Source organism: Heptranchias perlo, chromosome 6 (genome assembly GCF_035084215.1).
Source record: "Heptranchias perlo isolate sHepPer1 chromosome 6, sHepPer1.hap1, whole genome shotgun sequence".
In the NCBI taxonomy this organism is placed as follows: Eukaryota; Metazoa; Chordata; class Chondrichthyes; order Hexanchiformes; family Hexanchidae; genus Heptranchias; species Heptranchias perlo.
This window is the reverse complement of record NC_090330.1, coordinates 103,634,790-103,658,641: the sequence shown is the minus strand read 5'-3', so window position 1 is coordinate 103,658,641 and position 23,852 is coordinate 103,634,790. Positions and strand designations below refer to the sequence as shown.

General features: G+C 40.8%; 1 protein-coding gene across 1 annotated transcript in view; it reads right to left on the bottom strand.

Moving 5' to 3' along the window:
- LOC137322595 (kelch-like protein 1) overlaps window positions 1-23,852 on the bottom strand; it is a 279,032-nt gene that overhangs the window by 50,427 nt on the left and 204,753 nt on the right. Inside the window, exon 6 of the mRNA XM_067985502.1 lies at window positions 18,537-18,723. Within this exon, the coding sequence (XP_067841603.1) occupies window positions 18,537-18,723 (187 nt within the window). The remainder of the gene's footprint in view (window positions 1-18,536; window positions 18,724-23,852) is intronic.

The window sequence follows — 23,852 nt, the reverse complement described above, 5'->3', positions numbered from 1 at the left end:
CTGCACCTCTGGCTCCATGGGCGTGCTTTATTATTTAAATAAAATATTTTTGAAAACTTACCTTTAGTTAGCAGCCGTTCGGGCCGCTGGAGATTCTGAGCAGGGAAGACCCAGACACCTGGTCTGTTCATCAGAGACAAATTTCTATAAAGGATCCTCAACAAGCATTAAGCCCCTCATTTACATATTTAAGGAACTAATGCCAGGCGGACGTCTAAAAAATGGGTCCCATGAATTTAGTAGAGGGGCCACCGCAATTGATGATTGGGCTCAAGCCATCCCATTGCTAAATTGGTATGCTTTGTGTCCTTTTATGCCTGAAAAATGGGCACAATGCATGCCATTGTCTACCCCAGTCTCTGGAGTGGCATATAGCAAACTTTTAACTCAAATAAAAAGCACAATGTGTAAAGTGAAATTTAAATGTAAAGAAAAAAAGAATTTAAATGAAAGCTTGCAAGTACTAATGGAATACCAAGTTACAGATCATATCAACTAGACAAGAGGTATGATCCCAATGGTGTACTTGAATCAGTTTCTGGCCTAGATAGAATGACTTCTGCTACAAGATAATCATCCTTCTTACATCCTGTGGAAGGTACAGAAAACAAATGTGTTGTAAAGATATCTGATAGGCAGGAAACACTTATGAACATTGGAGGCACTAAGATAGTCCCAAGCACACTTTCTGTTGTTGTCACTTGTGCAACCATTCACAATCCATTACATGCATCATTTCAGTTGCTATTCAATACTTTCCAGCAGGTTTAGGGAAAACAGAGTGTAAAAAAACATGATTAAGTCGATCTGGGTATCGCACCTCAGGAAGGATATAATGGCCCTGGAGTGGGTAAAGTGCAGATTCACCAGAATGATACTGGCGCTAAAAGGGTTAAATTATAAGGACACGTTGCATAGACTAGGCTTGTATTCCTGAGCGTACGGAAGATTAAGGGGTGATATAACTGAGGTGTTTTTGATTAAAGGAGTTGATAAGGTAGATAGAGAGAAACTATTTCCTCTGGTGGGGGAGTCCAGAACAAAGGGGCGTAACCTTAACATTGGAGCCAGGCCGTTCATCGGTGATGTCAGGAAACATTTCTTCACACAAAGGATAGTGGAAATCTGGAACTCTCTCTCTCAAAAAGCTGTTGAGTCTGGGGATCAATTGAAATTTCAAAACTGAAATTGATAGATTTTTGTTTGGCAAGAATATTAAGCATTGTAGAACCAAGGCGGGTAGATGGAGTTAAGATACAGACCAGCAATGATCTAATTGAATGGCAGAACAGGCTTGAGGGGCTGAATGGTCTACTCCTGTTCCTATATTCATGACTGGTGTCATATATGCTACTTACAGACTGAGCTTTTAAAATAATTGAAAGTTTCATGCAATCAGTTAAATTTGTTCAGATGTGCTTAACAGGGGTCTTTGCAGGGCCAAAGCTGAAAGCAAGTTCATATTGAACTCGAGCAACAAGAATTAAATACTTTAGACCATCAGGTTATATCCTTCACTAGACCAGAAAACAAAAACAATCAATCATCATAACTTCTCTCCCATCTGATCCGATGCCTGGATTAGTATGGCACTATCATGCATGAATACATACCCTACCATTAGGCTGCCTCGGATCAGATATTTACCATCAGATGGACTAAACATCAAAAGAACAATAAAGTCATAAAGGACTGTAACAACCTCACGAGTGACAAGCTTTAGATACATTGGTGACAATAGGAACATTGGTGCATTTATTTTGTACAGTGGTTTTTAAAATAGCTAGATTAAAATGAAAGCTGGCCTTTCTCACCTGAAGATCTAAGTACATGAAATTTAATTTTCAATGTTTAATGTGGCCCCCTTACATAAGAATTATTTCTGAGGTGGGGGGGGGGGCAAACATTTTCCCTCACCTGGGCTGTAAGGCCACATTTTGCAGCATCCTAGGCCAGGTGGGCACTTGAGATGTACCAGTCGTGATGAGGGTACCTGCCACACCTATTAAGATGGGGTGATCTCCCATTGACCCCAGTGCCGGAGGTCATCATTTGGCACAACCCCGACGTATTTACAGGATTGTGTCTGCCCATTTTGCGGGCCCAATGACTCTTTGATCATGGGTGATTGACAGCATCATCTTCAAAAAACCTTTAATACTGTATGAAAGTTGGGGGTTTCACCTGTACATTTTTAGTTCTGGCACAAGAATCTAAATTCCACGGGTGAAATGGAAATTCATGTCATCGACATACAACATCCCATCGCGACTGTTTACAAAAGAGACAAATCTATTTCATCCAATAGTCTGTTGCATTTGAACTTTGTAGGAAACACATTCTAACAGGATATTTACTTGTGGAATGATTCCAATTTTGATTGTGTTTAAGTTTGTGGTGTTTCAATGTCTTACTTTACCTTTTGGCTTTAGTGTGTAATTTAACCTGGAAATAAATTTGGCAAGATAGTTTTATCATCTCTGCATTGATCTGATTGCATGTTAATTGTCCATTGATCAGAAGGGTCAGGAGAGCATGGTGGATATCCCATGTATTTTCCAGTGGTGATTATACCTCAATTAGGGGGCTAATTCTTAAACCCGGACATGCTAACTATGCATGGCATGTGGCATATACAATGACGCAGATTAGGGTTCTCTAATGGAACCGCCTTTCAATTGAGGACACAAGACAAAAGTACTAGGAAGGAGTCTGAAATATAGTAACATCTTCTGATCAAAGCATGGAAATATTTTTTAATTAAGAAAGAAGAAAAAAAGAGTTGGCGTTGATGACCTCAGCGCTTTACAGCCAATGAAGTACTTTTGAAGTGTAGTCACTGTTGTAATGTAGGAAACACAGATGCCAATTTGCACATAGCAAGATCCCACAAACAGCAATGTGGCAATAACCAGATAATCTGTTTTGGTGATGTTGGTTGAGGGGTAAATTTTGTCCAGGACACAGGGGAGAACTCCCGTGCTCTTCTTCAAAATAATGCCATGAGATCTTTTAAAACCACCCGAGAGGGCAGGCGGGGCCTCAGTTTAAGATCTCATCTAAAAGGCAGCACCTCAGATAGTGCAGCACTCCCTCAGTACTGCCAGCCTAGATTTTATGCTCCAGTCTCTGGAGTGGGACTTGAACCCACAACCTTCTAGCTAAGAGGCAAGAATGCTACCCACTGAGCCACAGCTGACACCTTAAAATAGAGATACAGAGATACCGGGCTACTGTGTGTGGACCCAACAGCTGGCCAACAACAAGGGGATGAAACTCCTCTTACCGACTCAGTAAAAAAATGTGAATTAAAAAGTGCAATTTCTCACTTGTAACCCCGTTGACTGGAATTTCACCCATCACGTGTCATTGTAGTTGGGAAAATTATTCTCTAATATGGAAAATAGTGTCATTCATAAGCAAAAAGCAATTTGTTCTTTGCATGTATTCCATCACTTTTGTTGGACAGGTGCTTCCAAATTCTAGAAAATCTAAATTTGGGGGCACCTTGGGTGCTCATGGGATGAACTCCAAATGATCCTGTTTGTTTGATTTTCTCAGCTCAGTTCAATGACTGTCCTTAGTTCCGATTGCCCTTGAAGTGCCTGCAGTGGGATGGTTAGGTTGAATCATCTGTAGCTGGAGTATTCTAAACCAACATTAGGCTTGATTCACAGGACTTCTGCTGATGGATTTTTATGCAAATTGTCAGGGAATAAATTCATTATGACGTACAAATTTGGAGAAAATCCTAGAAAATCACATTTTTTGCAATTTATAAAAATGAATTGTGAATTCAACCAATACATCTGGGAAAATGAGCTGTAACAGAACTACCATTAGGTTTTATCATTTTCTTTATCTGGCACCAGGAACAGCTCCAGAGAGCAGAAGTATGTCTCTAAAAAATAATACACTATACAATATATTATCTTTACTGCAAAAAATTATCAGCCCAGAATTTGCTGTCAAAATCTAACGACGCTCACTGATTTATGTGCAAATCGCATAGCAACTTCAGGCGAGGGGCAGTTAAATGCAAAATTCCAGAAGTTGCTGTCCGAGATGCGCTGCTCTGCCATTAACTTCGCAAAAGCGGAATCTCACTCTCTGCCTCACCACTGAAATGCAATGAATGGCAAGAAGCCGCTGTATTTGCATGGTAGTTACCAATTAAACTCGCTACAGGAAGTTAAGTCAAGTCATTTCAGTCTAAGTACGCTTTCAATGTCGTGATAAGTATTAATTACTGTTGAACAACCTCTCTGGCACTGAAAATCAACTATTACAAGTGTGGAGTCTCCGTGAACAAAAACATGAACAAAAATTGGGTGATTGGGTGAGTGGTTTTACCACTCTGTGCCTTTGTTAACTCGTCCCCAGCTAAATCATTACCTGAAATGCAAATAGCAAATTAAATAATGTCAATGATTACACAATTTAGATAATGGGCCAGATTTTGCCGTGAGTGGCGAACAAACACACCTGCCATTCATTAGACTTGCACTTGCCCATAAACTTTCCATGGGGTTTTGCACGGCAAGTTGCTGTAAGTTAGAGATCCAAACAGCGCGGCCCCCTCTACAGGGCATCTGGAGCCTGTGTGAACGGGGCAAGCAACTGTGCGTCCTCTTAACCAATCAGATTGAAGAATCGTTAATCAGCAGCGCAGAAGTCTGAACCAGGAAGTGTAAATTAGAATAGTGAATTCACTGTCAAACCAGGTACAGAAAGCAAAATAAAGAGAGAGAAAGAAAGATTGGATTAAGAGACAGAGATAAAAGAGACAGAAAGAAAAAGTAAAAAAATACATTTTTTTTTCTTTTTTTTTAAAAACATCCAACAATCATTAAAAACTTAAGGAATGAGTCTCCACACTTGTAAAAGTTAATTTTCAGTGCAAGAGAGGTTGTTTGGTAGTAATTAAGAATTACCATGCTGTTAAAATGGTACACACACTGGAATGGACAAGCCCTAACATTTTTCAGCAAGTTTAGTCCGTAACAATGAGGTAAGTACAGGAATTTTACGCAGTTCATTATATTTGAATGACGAGTCAGACGGCGAGATCCCATTTCCGCACAGCTTTTGGGCAGTGCATCGCAACAGCAACTTCCGGATTTCCGCGTTTAACTGCACACGTGTGGTCGCTGGAAGTCGCTGTCCGATTTGCGCATAAATAACGGTGAGTGCTGTTAGCCTCACTGTTACTTTTACATCAAAATCCGGCCCAATATCATACAAGAAGAAACGACTATTTTCTTCCTCTGCCCATTGAATTACAAAGCTGCAGTAGGCCGGGTAGGACTGCAGCCAATGCGTGGGGCATGATTTTAGCTGGGAGCTGGGAACCTAGCCCACCTACAGATATTCGCGAGGGGAACCCGTAGTCCAGCATCTGGGGGGGGGGGGGGGGGGGGAGGTGGGGGCGAAGTTCAGCTGATCGCAGGGATCCTGTTGGCCAGGTGAGCTCTTTGGGCCTGGATGAAGCACTCCTGCTCCTCCGGGCCCAAAAGCAGTGCAATAAAGGCACTCACCTCATGGATCCGGCCCTTCCCGCCTGCTTTCACCTGACGTTAATCGGAAGCGATGGGAAACCCAAACAAGTTAGGTTAAATTTGTTTTACTTTTGTAATGCACAAAAAAATTAAGTACCTCAACTATCTCAATGAGGTACACTGGCCCCTTTAAGTATCGGCCCGCCGGCTTTAAGTGGGGGCGGGACTTTTGGGTTTCTGGGTTAAACCCGGAAGTGGGCGTGTTGGAGCCGGGATGCAGTCCCACTCCAAAAATCAACTATTTTTACTGCCCACCCACCCCCAACCCACCTATTCGTGGGGGTAAAAGTTACTCCCATGGTCTTTGTATGCCAGGATAGAGCTCAGAGCCTAGATTCTCTGATTGGCCCAACAGGACGTTGCATGGTGCATGAATCATAACTACCCAGACCATAATGTACTAGTATTACAGTACTCCCAGCTCAGAAAGACGCCATTCAGCCCAACAGATCCTATGCAGGTGCTTATGGTATATTGAAATTAAGTTGCTATTTACACGCCCATTCTGCAAGTTTGTTAACATCTTTTATTTGCTCGCAATCTTCCTCAGTATTAACTTTAGCCCCCAATTTGGCATCATCCGCAAATTTTGATATTGTACTTCCAATTCCTGAGTCTAAAGCATTTACGATCCATACAAACTTCCTGGGTCAGCATAGCTTAAATAGGATGGGTGAGCTCTACATGAAATATGCCTCTCATTGGGAGCTCACCCTTTACTGGACGAGGTGTCTGTTTGCTGCTTCAGGATTTCAATGCGTCCAGCAGCTTAAAGGGGCAGGCACCATTTTTTTTTAAAAACTGCAGAACAGTAATTTCAACAAGGAGTGGAATAGGCCATGGAGCAGCCTGGTGCTCTGATGGAGCCTCTGAGATTTTATCTGAGGAAGGGGTGAGAAGCTCACTTTGGCAGGTCCCCAAGAAGAAACAGCCCACGGAGAATGGGAGGAGGTGGTCACCAGTGTCAATGCCTCACCACATGGAAGTTCAATGACCTTAACAGGTTTGCTAAAGTAGGAGAACCCACCATGAACTTCCATTAATCCAGCGTACTAAGCATCCATGGCACTTACAATTATCTCCCCTTCACATACTGTCTTATAGTATAGTCCTCACGGCATATATCAGGTGCATTAGCCAGCTGTGACTTTCACAACTGCAAGTACAGCTCATACTGTCAATAAGGTGACCCTCATCACCTGCTGCAATTTGACATAGTACAGTGATTAACTTCCTTAGATACTGCTCTTCTGTTTATCCAAGTATGATGTTCTGTCTCTGTAGACCCTCTCCCTCAGATATGGAGGTAGATGTTTTGAATTAGCACTCCCAGTGTTCATCCTGTTATTGCCAGCTGTGTGCTGGATTCACGAGTAATGTGTGTATAGGCCTCTTTAGTGATCAGAAAATGCAACGTTATTTGCTTCTTTCCCCCACAATCTTCTCCCCCGTTGAACACAATGACTAATGTCGAAGTGCAGTTCCAAAAGTGTTGATAACCATTCAGCACCTCAGACCACATCGCAATCTGGCAGAGTCGTTACATTATTTTGCCAGTGAGTTGAGCCCAATTTCCCCCCCTCACACAATGTCCATACATATATCCTTTCCAATAGGGTGACTGGATAGTGGTTACCCCTGGTTGGTTTCCCCCTCACTAGCCCAGGAAGTCTGAGGCCAACTGTGGCAACCACCATCATCCGAGTTGAGATCAACCAACTTAGAAAAGTTAAGGGATCAAACATGTTACCTTTCTGTTTCCTATAATATATCAAGCAGCAAAGGTGCCTACTGATCGCACCAGGAGAGTTTAACATGATTCAACCCATAGTGGGTTTAAATGTTGCTTTACTGGTTGGTTCCCGGGCTTGTGGCTGTTGTTGTGAATCAATGTCAGACACGGGTAACCACTGACCACAAAGGATGACCGATTTGATGGGCACAGCACTGCTGTTTTCACTTGTCATTGGAGGCATTACCACCAATCGACCGAAGGATCCCTTTTCCGAGTAAAATGGCCATCTGGGGATTTGCACAACTTATTTGTTCAATTCACTTGTTTTAAATGGATTATTCCCAGAACAAACAGGAAGATTATTATACAGGCTGCCATGCAGTAGGTTTGCGCCAGGAGTGGGATTGTTTTTGTGCAGCACAATTCAATGCACGGTTCTAGTTATCCTTTTATTATTCATACCAATCACTCCATTTACATGAAATACTTTAGCAAATGAACCATGAGGCTTAATCTTCTAAAATACAAAACAGTGCAACATTATGCACAAGGTAACCATAGGAAGGCGCCTTCATGAAACATTAGAAAATGAATGATCCTATCAATCATTATTAGGTGCATTACATTTTATTGCGTTAAGCTAATTAATTGTTTTTTGTGGGTTTAGAAACAATGGGTATTTTATTAAAATCTTATCCATCACCTCTAAGGAACATTGTTTCACTACCTATTTGTTAGCCGTGCACTGTCAAACCAGTTTCACTGAGCTTTAATTCATCCAGCAAATCGGCCAGCCATTAAATACAAGTCCAGTAGGGTTATTACACTGAGGAAGATGCCCTGCAATAGTGCAATCTTTTTGCATAAAAAGTATTGCGATTTGTCACGTTGGGTTTTCATTTTGGCAAATAGATTCAATAGAAACAGCAACTAAAACAAAAGGGCAACAAAAGATAAAAGAAAGTGATGCGACCGTTTTTTGAAGGCCCGGAATGAGGTATTTTCCCTGACTACTATGTACATTTTATGATTCAACAAATGCAAGATTTCCAGTGGATATTATTCAGAAGTAATTGTTCTGTTAATTGATAGCACATTGATTATGATGGAATACAGCCTGCAGATCAAGATGCATAAAAGAAACTCAATACTTGAAAGGAATAAAATTAGTCAAATCTCCTGCATTTAATGTGCTTGGGGTGCTTAAATGCTAGTCCCTTTTTGGAGTGCACGTAATGGAGAGTGCGCCACTCATGGTTGAGTGGGATTTATAGTAATAGCATGTGACAATGACATTGCTTCTGGTTACCAGAGTTGAATCTCTATAATTTAATTCTGAGCTCTTCCTGCCATGCCTATTGTGATGGCTCTACTTATTTGATTGTTCAAATGTATTGTGACATTTTACCGTGCAGTCCTGTTGCTAAATAGGGAGATTAGTTTCCAGTCCTTGATGTATTCATCTATCATTTGTCAATCTATAATATAGGATGTAAATGTCTTTACCTTATACCTTTAAATTATAATGTGGAGATGCCGGTGATGGACTGGGGTGGACAAATGTAAGGAGTCACACAACACCAGGTTATAGTCCAACAGCTTTATTTGAAATCACAAGCTTTCGGAGCTTTGCTCCTTCGTCAGGTGATGAAGGAGCAAAGCTCCGAAAGCTTGTGATTTCAAACAAAGCTGTTGGACTACAACCTGGTGTTGTGCGACTTCTTACTTTAAATTATAATACTATTCATGGTTGACTGAACAGCTGACTTTCAGTGCTTCGATATCATGGTAAAGCATTTATGTGTCCCACACATTTTCCCTAGGTTGTGAAACTGTTTTTCTGGTATACACATCGCTGTAAACACACCAAAAAACGCATGAAAACAATTAAATTATACCGCACTTTCTTTTTGATTTGTACTTTGTTTTGTCTATGACATTTTATGTAGAATTTCAGATTCTATTTCCTCTGGAGATATCCAAAATGAAATAATATTTCATTTCTAAGTTTTCCTAAAGGTCAGTATAGCACCTGATCAAATACAGCTTGGGTAAAAATAGCAATTGTGCCATCGTATAGCTGCATCTTTTAAATGCTCTATCACTGCTCTACATCTTCCATAGCTTTCTCTGCAGTCTCTTATTCTCCTAGCTCATGGGTTTGATCTTTTTGCTGCAGTAATTGACAATGTTCTGTCAGCACCACCTTTTTCTCTTTCTCTTTTCTTCTCTCTCTCGCTCTGCCTCCTCAACAGTTTTCAAGTATTAAACAATTACTGAGAGATAAGATTAATTTAGACTCTGGTTTCTTTGCCTATTTTCCGCTGAATTTTGAATTTTTAAACAATGAGTTCTAATGATATCAATGATTACGATGGCTTCAAAAAGTTATTGATAAGAACATAAGAAATAAGGGCAGGAGTAGGCCATACAGCCCCTCGAGCCTGCTCTGCCATTCAATAAGATCGTGGCTGGTCTTCTACCTCAACTCCACTTTCCCGCCCTATCCCCATATCCCTTGATTCCATTAGCCACTGATGCCGACAGTGAGAGGGTGTGGATGCCATTAGGAAGTAACAGAGGATACTGCAGTTTCAATTCTTCATGCTAATTCAAGTTCCCTGGTGCCCTTGAGCTCAGTAACTCATCAAAGCCAATTTCCCCAATCAGGACTGCAAAAATAAAAGATGGTAAAGCTAATGAGAATTCTTTGTAGTTGTTTCATTTCGCAGATCCTTCCTGATAAGAAGCATGGGCAATCAAGCCAAGTTGTTGTCACATCATCAGATAGCCATTTTGATTGATTATTCTAACAAGATGAACAAAATGGTAATAACCATTGTCCACTCATGCTAGAAATGGTACTATAAAAATTGTTTCAGCTGGTGAAATAGGGGAAAAACTTTGTGGACTCATTTTGAAGACTTATGTTGGCAAATTGGTCATTACTTGCCAACACTTGACCCAATTATATAAATAACAATGGAATGCATGATCACGTCAATTGCATTTTATATTATTGTGACAAAAATGCATATCTCTGCTTCTACCCCAAATATATTTTCATGAAAATGGTGCCGCTTCTAAGTTCCGTATTTCTATTCCTACTTTGCCCATTTTTCCTCCTTTACTTTTCCTTAAGATAGTGAGGAGTACCGCAGTTAAATCCTTAATTTCAACAGTACCTCACCCAAGTGGCCATTCGTCTTAAGTGCATACCTATATAGCGAGTGTAGGCAGAATATTTGACCACGGGGGTCATTACGAACTTGCTATCCACACACATGTATTTCTGGTTCAGATCACTGGACAGTGACCAGGAGTGAGAATCCTCATTGCTTTTATTCCCTCTTTTTACCCCAGGTACTGGCAAAGGGGCCTGATATGACTTTGACACCACCACCCCCAAGTATGTCAGCACAAATCACGGATCACACCTGGGAATTTTCCTGATCTGTGCAGCTCAGTACCACACAATGCAGTGTGCTTATCCACTATGCCATTGAAAGTGTAGCCTGGAGTTTTCCTTTAGCTCCAAACCTTTTAAGTTCTAACAGTAACAATATTTGTTCCCATTCTTTCCTTTTCCTTTTGCACTGCTTGTTCATTTTAACAACTGAAGTCAACTGGGTCTCGGTGGACTTTTACCCTCTGGCTGGGAAAAATGAAGTGCAAACAGCAGTAGGAGATGTGGTGCAAAGCACAAGTCTCTCAGGCTGTTGTATATAATGGAGTGAGATCCAACCATAAAGAGTCATGTCCCATAGCTAGTGAATGGGCGGTGTATGATTATATTGCTTTTTGAGTCGGATAAAATAATGATTGAACACTACGTCCAATTGCCCATTACTTTACCATTTTCATCTCCTTCATTTCTCTCTCTTTCGTTCCTCACTCATTTCTGTTTCTCTAATCCTACACTTCTATTTCTCCCTTTTGTATGAATGATAACTATCCAGCTCCAAAAGAGCACTGGCAGGATAAGCTGCTCTTGGAGTTTTATTGGCAGCAGTGCAACAGGTGACATATATCTCCAATGTCGTTACTCCTGCCTCCCGTCAGGACCTGCCTCAGGAATCCAAATTACTATACACCCCGACTCATTCATTGTGTCTACCTCACTCAGCTGTGGCTTGGTGATCGGAAATGGAGGGATCAGCTAAGAAGCAGAGTGAGGAATAGCTGAATCCCCTGGTCTATAAATACCAACACTTTGTGCCACCCAACTACTAATCATCTTGCTTTTGTACCTATAGCAAATATTAAAGATGGAATTCTGATGAAAGGCCATCGACCTGAAACATTGGGGGTGATTTTAAACCCCAAAGAACAGGTGGGTTGGGAACGGGCGGGAGTTGAAAATAGTTTTTTGGGTCGCAACCGCAATCCGGCTTTATTTCCGGGTTTAACGTCGGGGCGTAAAAGTACAGGCTTCCCACTGGGAATGCAAAGTCCGAAAACTTTGCGGTTGGAACCCAAAAAAACAACTATTTTCAACTCCCACTCGCCCCCAACCCACCTGTTCTTGGGGTTTAAAATCACCCCCATTAACACTGTTTCTCTCTCCACAGATGCTGCCCGACCTGATGAGCGTCTCCAGCATTTTCTGTTTTTATTTCAGATTTCCAGCATCCACATTATTTTGCTTTTGTTTTTATTGAAGATGGAACGCTAGGACCCTTTCAAAATTCAAATGATTACAAGAACACCAAGGAACTACACATGCCCTTCTATAGCTATCTAAATTCAACGAAAGCAAATGACATTTAATTAAAATTCTCTAATCAGCAATTTTTTTCTAAACTCATACAACAAGGCTGACACTTAGGGGGAGTGCTGCATTGTCAGAGGTATTGTCTTTCAGATGAGACATTTAACCGGGGCCTTATCTATTTGTTTAGATGGACATAAAAGATCCCATTGCACTATTGAAAGAAGAACAGAAGATGTTTCCCTGTGTCCTGGCCAACATTTATCCCTCAATAAAAGCCTGCAAAAACAGGTGATGGATGGTTACTTATCTCATTGCTCTATGCAAATTGCTGCGATGTTTGCCTATAAAACCACAGTGACTACATTTCAAAAGTAATTCACTGGCTGCGAAGCACTTTGGGGCATCCTGTGGACATGAAAGGCATTTCATAAATTCAAGTTCTTTCTTTCTTACACTGTCAAGGCAAAACACACACCATATGTTGGTTACATATTTAAAAAAATCCATCCTATGACTGCTGATATGATCTAAGCAAGAGCTATTACTCCATTTTTTAAAAAAAGCATCTGCAACTGCTTGGCATAGAAGGAATTTCTGATTTAATTTGTATTATGTTACTGATATAAAGTCAAGTTCCGTTAACTCCCAGAGAAACACAAGCTATCTACGATTTTGAATATACGAACAATGATAGACAGGAAAAGACCCTTTGGTCCATCCAGCCTGTCCCACACAATAGTGATATCTTGTACATCACAATATATATATATATATTCTCCATCCCACCCAAACCATGTGATCTCTTCGGAGAGGCGAAAAACCAGATTAAAAAAACCCCAGGCCAACGTGGGGAAAAAGAAACTGGGAAATTCCTCTCCCCCCGCCCCCCCCACCCAGGAGATTAGGACGGTTGGTTGAAATATCTCGCAAATCAGCCATTTAAATGGTTTAAGTTAAAAGGGGAAAGCTGCAGATGTTGAAAATCTACAACAAAAACAGGAAATGCTGGAAATACACAAGAAGTCACTCAGCATCTGTGGAGACAACAGACAAGTTCTTCGGAACTGTTAAATCTGTTTATTTCTGCACACAGGAGCAGTGGATAGGCCGCCTGTTATACATCCTGCCTGATTGGAAAGGACAGCTGGGCCAGGAATAGTTGTTCTGCTACCGTCTGTTTTCCGCCACTGCTGAAAGCAAAAATCAGCCCTTGAGACTTTGGCAGCAGTTCAAAAATCAGCTCAAATGATATGCAAATATTACTATTCTTACTGTTTGCAACAACTCCATAAATCTTGGCATGTCAGAATTGCTTAGCATTTTTAAAACTAATCTCAAAAATTGTTATAGACAACCTTGATAGGTTATCGAACCACAAGGAAATTCTACAGAATTAAATTCTGCAAAATTAAGTCTTAAAAAAACATACACTCAATGTATAAAAGAATATGTTAGACCAAAGTTACAGCACTGTGCACAGTCCAGGTCTCCATATTATAAAAAGTGTATAGAGGCATTGGAGAAGGTGCAAATAAGATTTACAAGGATGATACCAAAACTGAGAGTTTATAACTATCAGGAAAGATTGTACAGGCTGGGGCTCTTTTCTCTAGAAAAGAGAAGGTTCAGTGGTGACCTGATAGGGGTCTTTAAGATTATGAAAGGGTTTGATCGGGTAGATGTAGAGAAAATGTTTCCACTCGTGGGGGTGACCAAAACTAGGGGCCATAAATATAAGACAGTCGCTAATAAATCCAATAGGGAATTCAGGAGAAAATTCTTTACCCAGAGAGTGGTTAGAATGTGGAACTCGCTACCACAAGGAATAGTCGAGGCGAATAGCATAGATGCATTTAAGGGGAAGCTAGAAGGTGATGCTGATAGGGTTAGATGAAGAGGGGTGGGAGGTGGCTCGTGTGGAGCATAAACACCAGCATGGACCAGTTGGGCCGATTGGCCTGTTTCTGTGCTGTAAATTCCATGTAATTCTACGTCATGTCTGGCAGGCACAGTACGAAATTGCCTTAAAGGATTTGTCGCAAATTGAAATAGGTACACCACAGTATAACTGAAAATTGGAAGCATTACCCATCTCTGCTTTTGACTACAAAACACTGGCAGATTATTTTGAACTGCAGGGTTCCAAAAGTACTATGAAGGTAAAATATTCCTTAAGAGTGATTTGTTGAAAATTATTTTGTTCATGCGACCTTAGAGTCACAGGCATTGTCAAATCCCCTTTCCCCCATAACTCTCCATGTAGGGGTTCACAGTATGCTATTTGATACATATAAATAGTCAAGTTGAAACATTTGCTATTCCCACACCACTCGAAATATTTGTTACAGGGAAGTATAACTTCAGAATGTGAAAGCTATTTGTAAATGCACCAATTGATTATCCGCAGCGTTCCCAATGGTTAAAACGGGTGGGTTTATAATAACATACCTGAAGTTATAAAATAATAATTCAAACAGAATTTTCATCATCAATTGTGGTGGGAAACTTTACTGAGATAAAAATCCCGATGGTGGGTGGGATTGGTGATGGGCAAATGGAGCACGGTGCAACTTCTGCCTGATTACTTGTGGAAGTCAGTTTCCACCTGCGCGGCCTATTCGTTATCGCTCATTTTGCCACCCGCCAAAGTCGAATTTCACCGCTCCCCCCCCCCCAGTGGCTGTTAGATCCAGATACATATCTTAGGGTTGCCAACTTTGGTCCATCCTCACAGCACATCGCCTTCCCACGCCAATTGGAAAACGAACAGACTCTTCTTTACCCGAGTGAATGCTTCTTGACTGTCAGTCAAACAGCCTTTTCTCCCCCATCTCCATTACTTTTATAACTAATAAAATGAAAGTTTTCGAAAGAAAATGGTAAACAAAAATATTTTTTTAATGCCCCAATTATTTTTTCTCCGGGGTTGCTGGAAGCAGTGTCCAGGAAATTAATCTTTAATTCCTGGAGGCTCCAGGACAATCCTGGAAGGTGAGCAACCCCACACATATCTGAACAAATCACATGGCATTGTGTATCTGAATTGTGCGACTTAGCCCCTCCATACATATATTCACCAAACAACTAACTTGATCATGGTATACCTCTGGGGAAATATGACTACTGGCAATGAATGAGCAGATAAAATTATCTTATGTCCCTCTGTGCATACATGCCTCCCTTTTAATAAAAAAATGAGATGTGCATCAGTGCTTGAAATATCTGAATTTAGCCACATCTGATTCTTCAGGACTAAACCAGAAGCAGTCTAATTTACATCATTTTGGGTTTTCAATTGTTTGTCACTTATCTCAACTAATTCCTCTCACATAGTCCTGATATACATCTGTCGTGCACTGCTTGAATTCAAATCTGAACTTTTCTTTATTTAAATCTTATTTCTTTTAAAATGCTATTCTTTTGCCAAACAAAATTAATCATTCATAAATGTTAAGCTCATTTAATTATTTTTTCATATTCAATGCCTGTTTATCAAATTTAAATTGCAGTTCCCTAAGCGAATCGGGTTCCGGCAAAACTATTAAAGAAAAATAAAGGGCAGATGCTGGAATTTGAAAGAACTAAAAATGGGCATGAGTTCAATCAGGATTTGAATCAGAAAAATCAAAAGCAAAAACTGCAAATGCTGGAAATCTGAAATTAAAATTAATAAAAGCAAAACACAACAAGTCAGTAAGCATCTGTAAAGAGAAATTATAGGTTATGATGTTTTGACTGAACATCAGAAAAATAAAGTTAGATTACGATTTTGGGTGTAATTAGTTCTAAAGAAAGAACTTGCATTTTTATAGCTCCTTTCACAACCTACAGCCAATGAAGTACTTTTGAAGTGTGGTCACTATTGCATGTCAAGTGTCAGTGACAAAGAGATGCACCAGAAATGTTAACCTTTCCATTTCTTTCAAATGGCCATTGGTCTGCAGTGCATTTCCAGAATTTCTTGGTTTTTTTTTGTTAATTTAGCAAAATCTTTGGTTGCATTCTAAAACAGTGTTCTAGTATTACAGTCACTGCTGATTTCTGAACCTACTTGATGATATCAAAGGTGTGGCTACCAATTCTGTAGGTTATGTTTCCTTACACAAAAAAGGCCTTAATTTTAACTCATGGCGTGAGTGCATCATTCGGGTACCGGGGTAAGTGGGAAGCGCCCATGTCGGAACCACAGTGAGGCCCGGGACATTTTCACTCATGGGCCCCATGACCATCTTCCAGGACGGACTTCCGCCCGAACCTGACGGGAATGACAAGGAGGCTGGTGGGCGAGCACCGGAATTCACGCAGCAGAAGGCAGCCGCCAGGGGCCCAAGGGAACGATCCCTGGCACTAAGGTAAGTGCTGAGGGTTAAGGCGTCCGCCGGCGATCGTGGCCGGGGGAGGGGGAGGGATGTCTGGAGCAGAGTAGTACAAAGGCTTCCTTGTGGGGCCCGGAGGACCACTCCTGCTCCTCCAGGCATATAAGGAAACCTTCAGAGAATGAGAAATTTGAACATACCTGGACCCCTTCTGCCTACGATTCCGATTGACGCCAACATTCCCTAGTGGTTCCGACACTGGGCGTCACCGTTGGAATCGGCAGTTGGCATCGTCGGGGTCAGGATGACATCATACCCCGATATTTAAATAATGATGAGGCCCCCCCCGACTGCCTGCGGCTGTGACACTGCCAAATACCCGGCAGTTAAAATGGCGGCAGGCACTAATGCATCAGGATCGCAGCAGGAAGCACTTGACTGCCATTTTAACCAATGGCTCACACCATTCCTGTTAGGCGGGCAGGGTTAAAATCAGCACTAAAAATTCATTTTGGTTTTCTCAATCCTGTGGGCTAAAGGGTTACACCCTGTAGCCTATTCCATAGTAGGCTCCTTTTTAAGTTAAAACATTAATCTCAGGACCATGATCAGCATAATAGCCTGGGTATTTCTCTCTTTATCTTAGCTGTACAACATAATCTGCTCAAAGTTGACTTGTCAATATTTTGGTAGAATTTTGGAATGAAGCTTCACACAACAGAAATTCCTAAATATTGTCTGAATTTGTCTCACCATATTGATAATTAATATTAGCACTTATCCTTTGTATGACATCTCCACATTGATAAATAGGACTGTGAAACATTTATTAACCTTTCTCTTGCTTTGTTGGGCAAGCTGATTTCATCAGTGTTATGTCATCAGACCAAATATACAGGACACAATTCAACAGTTACTTAATCAACCTTTTTTAAAGAAACTAGCAAACAGTTTTGGAGTGAGATCACACAATAAGGAAAGAAAGACTTGCATTTATATAGCGCCTTTACGACCTCAGGACGTTCCAAAGCGCTTTTACAGCCCATGAAGTTAAGAAGTGTAGTCACTGTTATAAAGTAGGAAACGTCGCAGCCAATTTGTACATAGCAAGCTCCCACAAACAGCAATGAGATAATGACCAGACAATCTGTTTTAGTGATGTTGGTTGAGGGAAAATATTGGCCAGGATACCAGGGACAATGCCCCTGCTCTTCTGTTAAATAGTGCCATGGGATCTTTTACATCCGCCTTAGGGGGCAGACGTGGCCTCGGTTTAATGTCTCATCCGAAAAAGGGAGATTAACATATCGACATGTTTCGAGAAAATTCCTCTGGTCGCTAATTTAAAGCAGGTGTTAATCTGTTTAACATCAATGCACTCTTATGCTAATATCCCATCGTGTGATTTCTACCCATTTGATCCTAATTATAGCTATGCAGTTCATCCATAATTTTGATATTTTTCTTACTGCCTCTTCCATTTGCCAATGCTGAGATGAGCAGCCCATTTCCTCTACAGGCTACTCGCCACTAAGTTTCACGTTTTTTCCCGTTTGTTTTCATTTCTTCCTTCTTCAACACATCAACTCACCTTCTTTCACTGTCCTTGGTAAACATTTAATACATCTTTTGTCAGAGTTTCATTTATATTCATTAAATCCACCATCAGTTGAGAAATGATTCCAATGCATTATTCATTTTGCTATAAACCAGTGAACAGCTGAATAGTACATTCATAATCAACTTTATGAATACACATCAAAATTGCAGCATAAATCCACTCAAATAAGAAAAGTTTACAGAAGAAAAGATGCAATATAACTTGAATCCCTAAAAGCATTTTTATAATATTCTTTTTGCCTCTGATCAGCAATTGATAACAGTTCTTGCCACTCTCCTTACCGATCCCTTCTTACAGGTTATCTATTTACCTCGGTCTACGCTTATCGGTCCTTAACCACTGCTCAAAAGATTGACTATTTGACTTAAACTTGAGTTTTAAGGCCTGAAATCGCTGTTGGTGATACAAGTGGATGAACATTTAATGTATTTCTATGACATTCCTCTGTCCACTGTAAGCATTTCAGTTCAAATAGCAGCCAGAGGAATGTTATCCGAACTTGTTAATTAATCATCCACTAATATCATTGACAGTAATTTCTGGCCTTTAATTACCAACATTCTAACTTTAAAAACTGCACCTAAATGCCTACCTTTATTAGCATCCATCCCTCCAACAGCATACAGAGCTCCAACTGTCGACTTTCTGGGCCTAGTCCTTGGACTCTGCATTAAAGGTCGTCTCTCTGGTAACAGATGGTACTTCATGGCTTCAAGAATGAGTTTTTGGCACTCCAGGTCATCCTTGAAGAGAGCGTTATTTTCAAGGTCTGCTAAAAGCTGTAAAAATAAATAAATTCAGGTAACTAATTTCTGCATTTGCTAGTTACTGCTCATAAAGTATCTATGGAATAGTGGGGTGATGTGGAAGGAGTAACAAGGCTGTAATTCAATTGAGCAGTTCTGATGAAATTGTAAAGGAAAGCAGAGTTCAAATGGTTTATCAATGTCAACAGAACTTCAAGGTTGAATTTTAGTCTTGTAGCTTTCTCTGCGGCACATTTTATTTTATATAACAAGCACTCTGTTTCTGAAGTGCAATTATTTAATTGGTAATACGTATCATTATACCGCACTGCTGAAGTGATTGCGAATTGTCAGCAAATTGATAATGAAAGCTGAGAGAAGAATCATTATGGATTCAAATCTAAATGCCTTCTCAGTTTTAATGGCATCAGTTGCTCCCTTAAGCGGTCTGAGCATCTTACTTTTATGGGAGTTGACTCTCACTGCCTTATATCTACTTGTATGATAGTACAATCCAGAAATATAACAAGATCATCTCCTTGCGAGCTGAACAGGATACCCGTGTCTTCTGCAAGTGCGTTTCTTCCATCTCAATGATGGTAGATCGAATTAGCACGAGATGAGGTGAAGTTTGATGTGAATTTAGATGAAGGTCTCCTTAATGAGGTCCTAACATATGGCTTTTGCTGCCTGCAAAGCTGGCTTAGCAGGAGTATCTTCTGCCTCCCTCGGCTCTGTCTTATTCTGCTCTTGGCTGTGGATGGATGTCCTCTTCCTCACTTACTATATATTTATGCCTCTTTGGATGGCAAAGTTATGAAGTATGCAGCAATCTAAAATAATCTCAGTGGCCCTGGTGGTGTGTATTGTAAGATACCCTCTGATCTGTCCTACAACAGAAACTCTGGTTAAAGATGCCTGCGGTGTGTTCAATAATCATCCTGGTGAACGTTTAGGCCTTGTATCTGTTTGCTGCTGTTCATGGTTGTCTCAAAGGTGTCAGGAGCGAGTGCTGAAAAGGGTTGCCTAGGTCGCCTAGGAGCCAGCCTTGTTTTGATGGTCACGGACAATCTTCATATTGATGAAGCAAAAGCCCTTGCAGTTCATGAAGGGCATGAAACTGCGCAGATGCCCGTAGGGCCATGAGTGCATGGACTTTAAGGGTTACTGCCCTCTGGAAAAAAAATGCATAGTTCTCTCATTCTGCTGCTGGTTGCCCATGGAGAAAGTGCTGAAGTTGTTTGACCTAGTGAATAACACATCAGTCATCTGCTTGAAACATCTGTGAACTGCAGATTGACTAATGTTTACTGTAAGAGCCTGAAAGGAGCCAGAGATGTAAAAGGTCTGTGGAAAAGCAGTCACAAAATCCAGAAATATGATATGCTGAATGGCAGTCAGCATAAGTTACAACAGTCGATTACAACAACCAAAAAGCAGAATATTAGATAGTGTAAAAGGTCTAATAGTTATTTTAATCCTTACCTATAGCAAGATGTGGTTTGGAAATTGGCCACCATATTCCTGAGCTCTGAATTCTTGTTCTAAACCTCTCTGAGTCGTTACATCTTTACTTTCAAAAGCTTCATCAAAACCTATCTCTTCACCCACATCATTGATCACTTTCCCTAACCTTTGCCCAATTCCTGCATGATATCTGGAAAACCCCTTTGTGAAGCAATATATAAGGTACTATTTACGGTGCAAGGCGATAATGTTGATTTTGACATAATAATAGTAAGATGGACCTTACTTGAACACGAACCCTAGCCCTAACTCTTCCACAATTCCCCATTAACAAATAGGCTTGTTTCTAATTCATGGCCCTTGCCATTCCTGGATCAGTGAACTTCAGCCTGCAGATTCTGTTTTGTGGATGAGGGCGGGTGCAGAGAGTCTGCCTATGATGCTATCTGACCCACCTTGCACCCCTTCATTCTTCCTCTTAAATAATACAGGAAGAGATAAATCACCAATGGAATGCCAACTTTCCACATTGAAATTGCAGCAACAAAAAAAACAAGCAGCCAAATAAATTTCTGAGCCAAAATGTTGAACAGACAAGAATGAGTACTGAAAATAAACATCTAGCACAAAACTAAAGAAAAAAGCCACTTTAAAATTCTTATGAAAACACAGCAGGACTCCTTTTAAAAACTGACTTACTGTGAGCGCAGGATGCGTCTGTTTTATCTGGGGGAACTCAACATATTCCTAGGGACACTCATAGAAAATTGCCTGTGCACCAATATGGATCCTATTAAAATATATTAATAGATTCAGATATAAAAATTATACTTTTGTCTCTTGTCGGCTAGAGCTCCTCAGGCCTGCCTCAAGTCCTCGCTGCAAGTTTGCACATGATGTAGGATGAATGGAGATCTGGCAAGATTGATCTCTGATTGATTTTGCATTCACCCGCCTCCCTCGGACTGGTGCCACTTGCAATGGTGACCAAAAAATTTATCCTTATATATACTGCTGCCAGTACTCTAAATTCAGCATTAGCTCTCCTATCTCCTCCACCACCATTATATCCCCAGGTCCTTGTCACAAGTCAGAATGAAACTGTCTTCCAGAGTTTTTTTTTTAAAAGTTACATCTGCTGTTTGTGATTATTTCGTCATACCTCTGAAGAGAAATCGAAGATTTTCACAGTAACAGAAATATTAGGAGAGGCAGGAGAAAAGGCTATTTAGCAACAAACTCATTAAAGCAACACCTGGAGCAAATCCATCTTACGCCTGTCTGGAAGTGATTACGATGATGAAAAGCCACTCGCACTGCTTCTGCTGAGCCTACTATTACTGCCTAGCATGTTGAAGCCACGTCATCGTTGGGATCTGAATCCCTTATTGTTGTTTTCTATCTCAGTTCTAAACTAATCTGAATGTAGAACCATGAGTCTGATTCAGATTAATATTTCAAGCTGCTGAAATAGCAAGTGGACAGTAAAGCTTAACTTATTTTGATTATTTCTCTCCTATTTCTAATTGTAATTTGTATGCATCAATCTGTAATTTGCCGATATTTGATTATGTTTTGTGCTGTGAACACTGCACTGTGTATGTGCTATTGGAACCATGGTCATAAATTTGCTATTTGAGCCCAAGCTACATTGAATAACTATATTTGATAAATTTGATCCAATCTCAGATTAGTAAGGCCGCTCCGTTACCTTCACCAGAAAAACAAAGAAGTATTTTTTAAGATGTAAGACTTAACCTACTACTTTGCCGCAGTGATTCTGTATTGAAGAAGTTAAGTGTTCTGGCTTCTGATAGCCATCTGGGATTCCGATGGCACTGTTCCTCCACGTAGTGGGCAATCTGATGGCCGTAAATCTGGGCTGTCAACCACGTCTGGTGCTGTTTGGCTGCCTGGTCCCACAATCTTTCCTCCATTTGTGACAGGGATGACTGATAGCCCAGATGTGGCATCCTATTGACAGCCATTTGCCTGATCCATGCTACTGCTGTTGGGCACTCCCTCAGTATATCCACTGCTCTGAAGAAGAACTGAACTTTGGGCGATATAAAATCTGTGGATATTGGGTTCAAGGTTGTCTCTATCTGATCTCCAAGCACGATGGACAGGAGTCCAAGGTTCTGTAGCGGCAATACGAACATTCACGAAAGATGCTCCGACTCTGCTTGTCACCTGAGGTCTCTGCTGCTGATGCCACAGGAGTTCATCCAATACTTCACAGCTCTGAGTAATGAACTCTTCCCAAGACCTTGCTTAGTAGTGATGATCCTGCTCAGACAGGAGTTTCCATTTATAAGCAGTCCTTTGAATTTGAATTTCTAGATGTTACAGGAGAACCAGTAGCCACCCTGGGTCTCTGGCCAGCCGGTGCTTCATCTTAAGCAGCTTACGCACTTGCTTCTCCGCACCCATGCACCGTAAGATCAAACTGTTTCATCTATGGCAGGGTGTGACTAAGGTGTCCCCCAGGGATCTGTACTGGGGCCACAGCTTTTCACTATATTTATCAATGACTTAGATGAAGGAATAGAGAGCTGTATATCCAAGTTTGCTGATGACACTAAGTTAGATGGCACAGAAAGTAGTGTAGATGGGAGTAGAAAGTTGCAAAGGGACATTGATAGAGTAAGTGTGTGGGCAAAACCGTGGCAAATGGAGTTCAATGTAGGGAAGTGCAAGGTCATCCACTTTGGACCTAAGAGAGATAGATCAGAGTATGTTCTAAAGGGTAAGAAGCTAGGAACTGTGGAGGAGCAGAGAGCTTCATGGGTCCAAGTATAGAAATCACTAAAAGCTAGTGGACAAGTACAAAAAATAATTTAAAAGGCTAATGAAATGTTGGCCTTGATCTCAAGGGGGCTGGAAGTTATGCAACAGTTATATAAAGTTTTGTTTAGACCCCATCTGGTGTACAGTTTTGGGCACTGTACCTCAGGAAAGATATATTGGCCTTGGAGGGGGTGCAGTGCAGATTCACCAAAATTATATCGGAGCTAAAAGGGTTAAATTATAAGGACAGGTTGCATAGACCAGGCTTGTATTCGCTTGAGTATAGAAGGTTAGGGGGTTATCTAATTGAGGTGTTTAAGATGATTAATGAAATTGGTAGGGTAGATAAAGAGAAACTATTACCTCTGGCGGGAGAGTCCAGAACAAGGGAGCATAACTTAAATATTAGAGCTGGGCCATTCAGTGGTGATGTCAGGAAGCAGTTCTTCACACAAAGGGTAGTGGAAATCTGGAACTCTCTCCTAAAAAGGTGTTGAGGATAGATCAATTTAAAATTTCGAAATCGAGATTGATAGATTTTTGTGAGGTAAAGGTACTAAGGGTTATGGAACCAAAGTGGGGGTAGAGGGAGTTAAGATACAGATCAGCCATAATCTAATTGGATGGCAGAACAGACTCGAGGATCTGTATGGTATACTCCTGTTCCCATGTTGTTATATCCATTCAGTTGTAGTTTCTGGGACGAGGGAGTGGCCATCCCTGCTATAAGTTCTATCCCTCCTTTTCATACTCCTTCAAGTTGTACTTCCAATGTTTTGTCATCTAAGTAGAATTTCATTGCTTCCCATGCACCGTTTCAGGCGTTCAAATGATTGCTTATTACTTTTTAAGAGTGCTAGTCATGACAATTGATCCTTATGCCCTACTGGATGCTGTGCCTCATT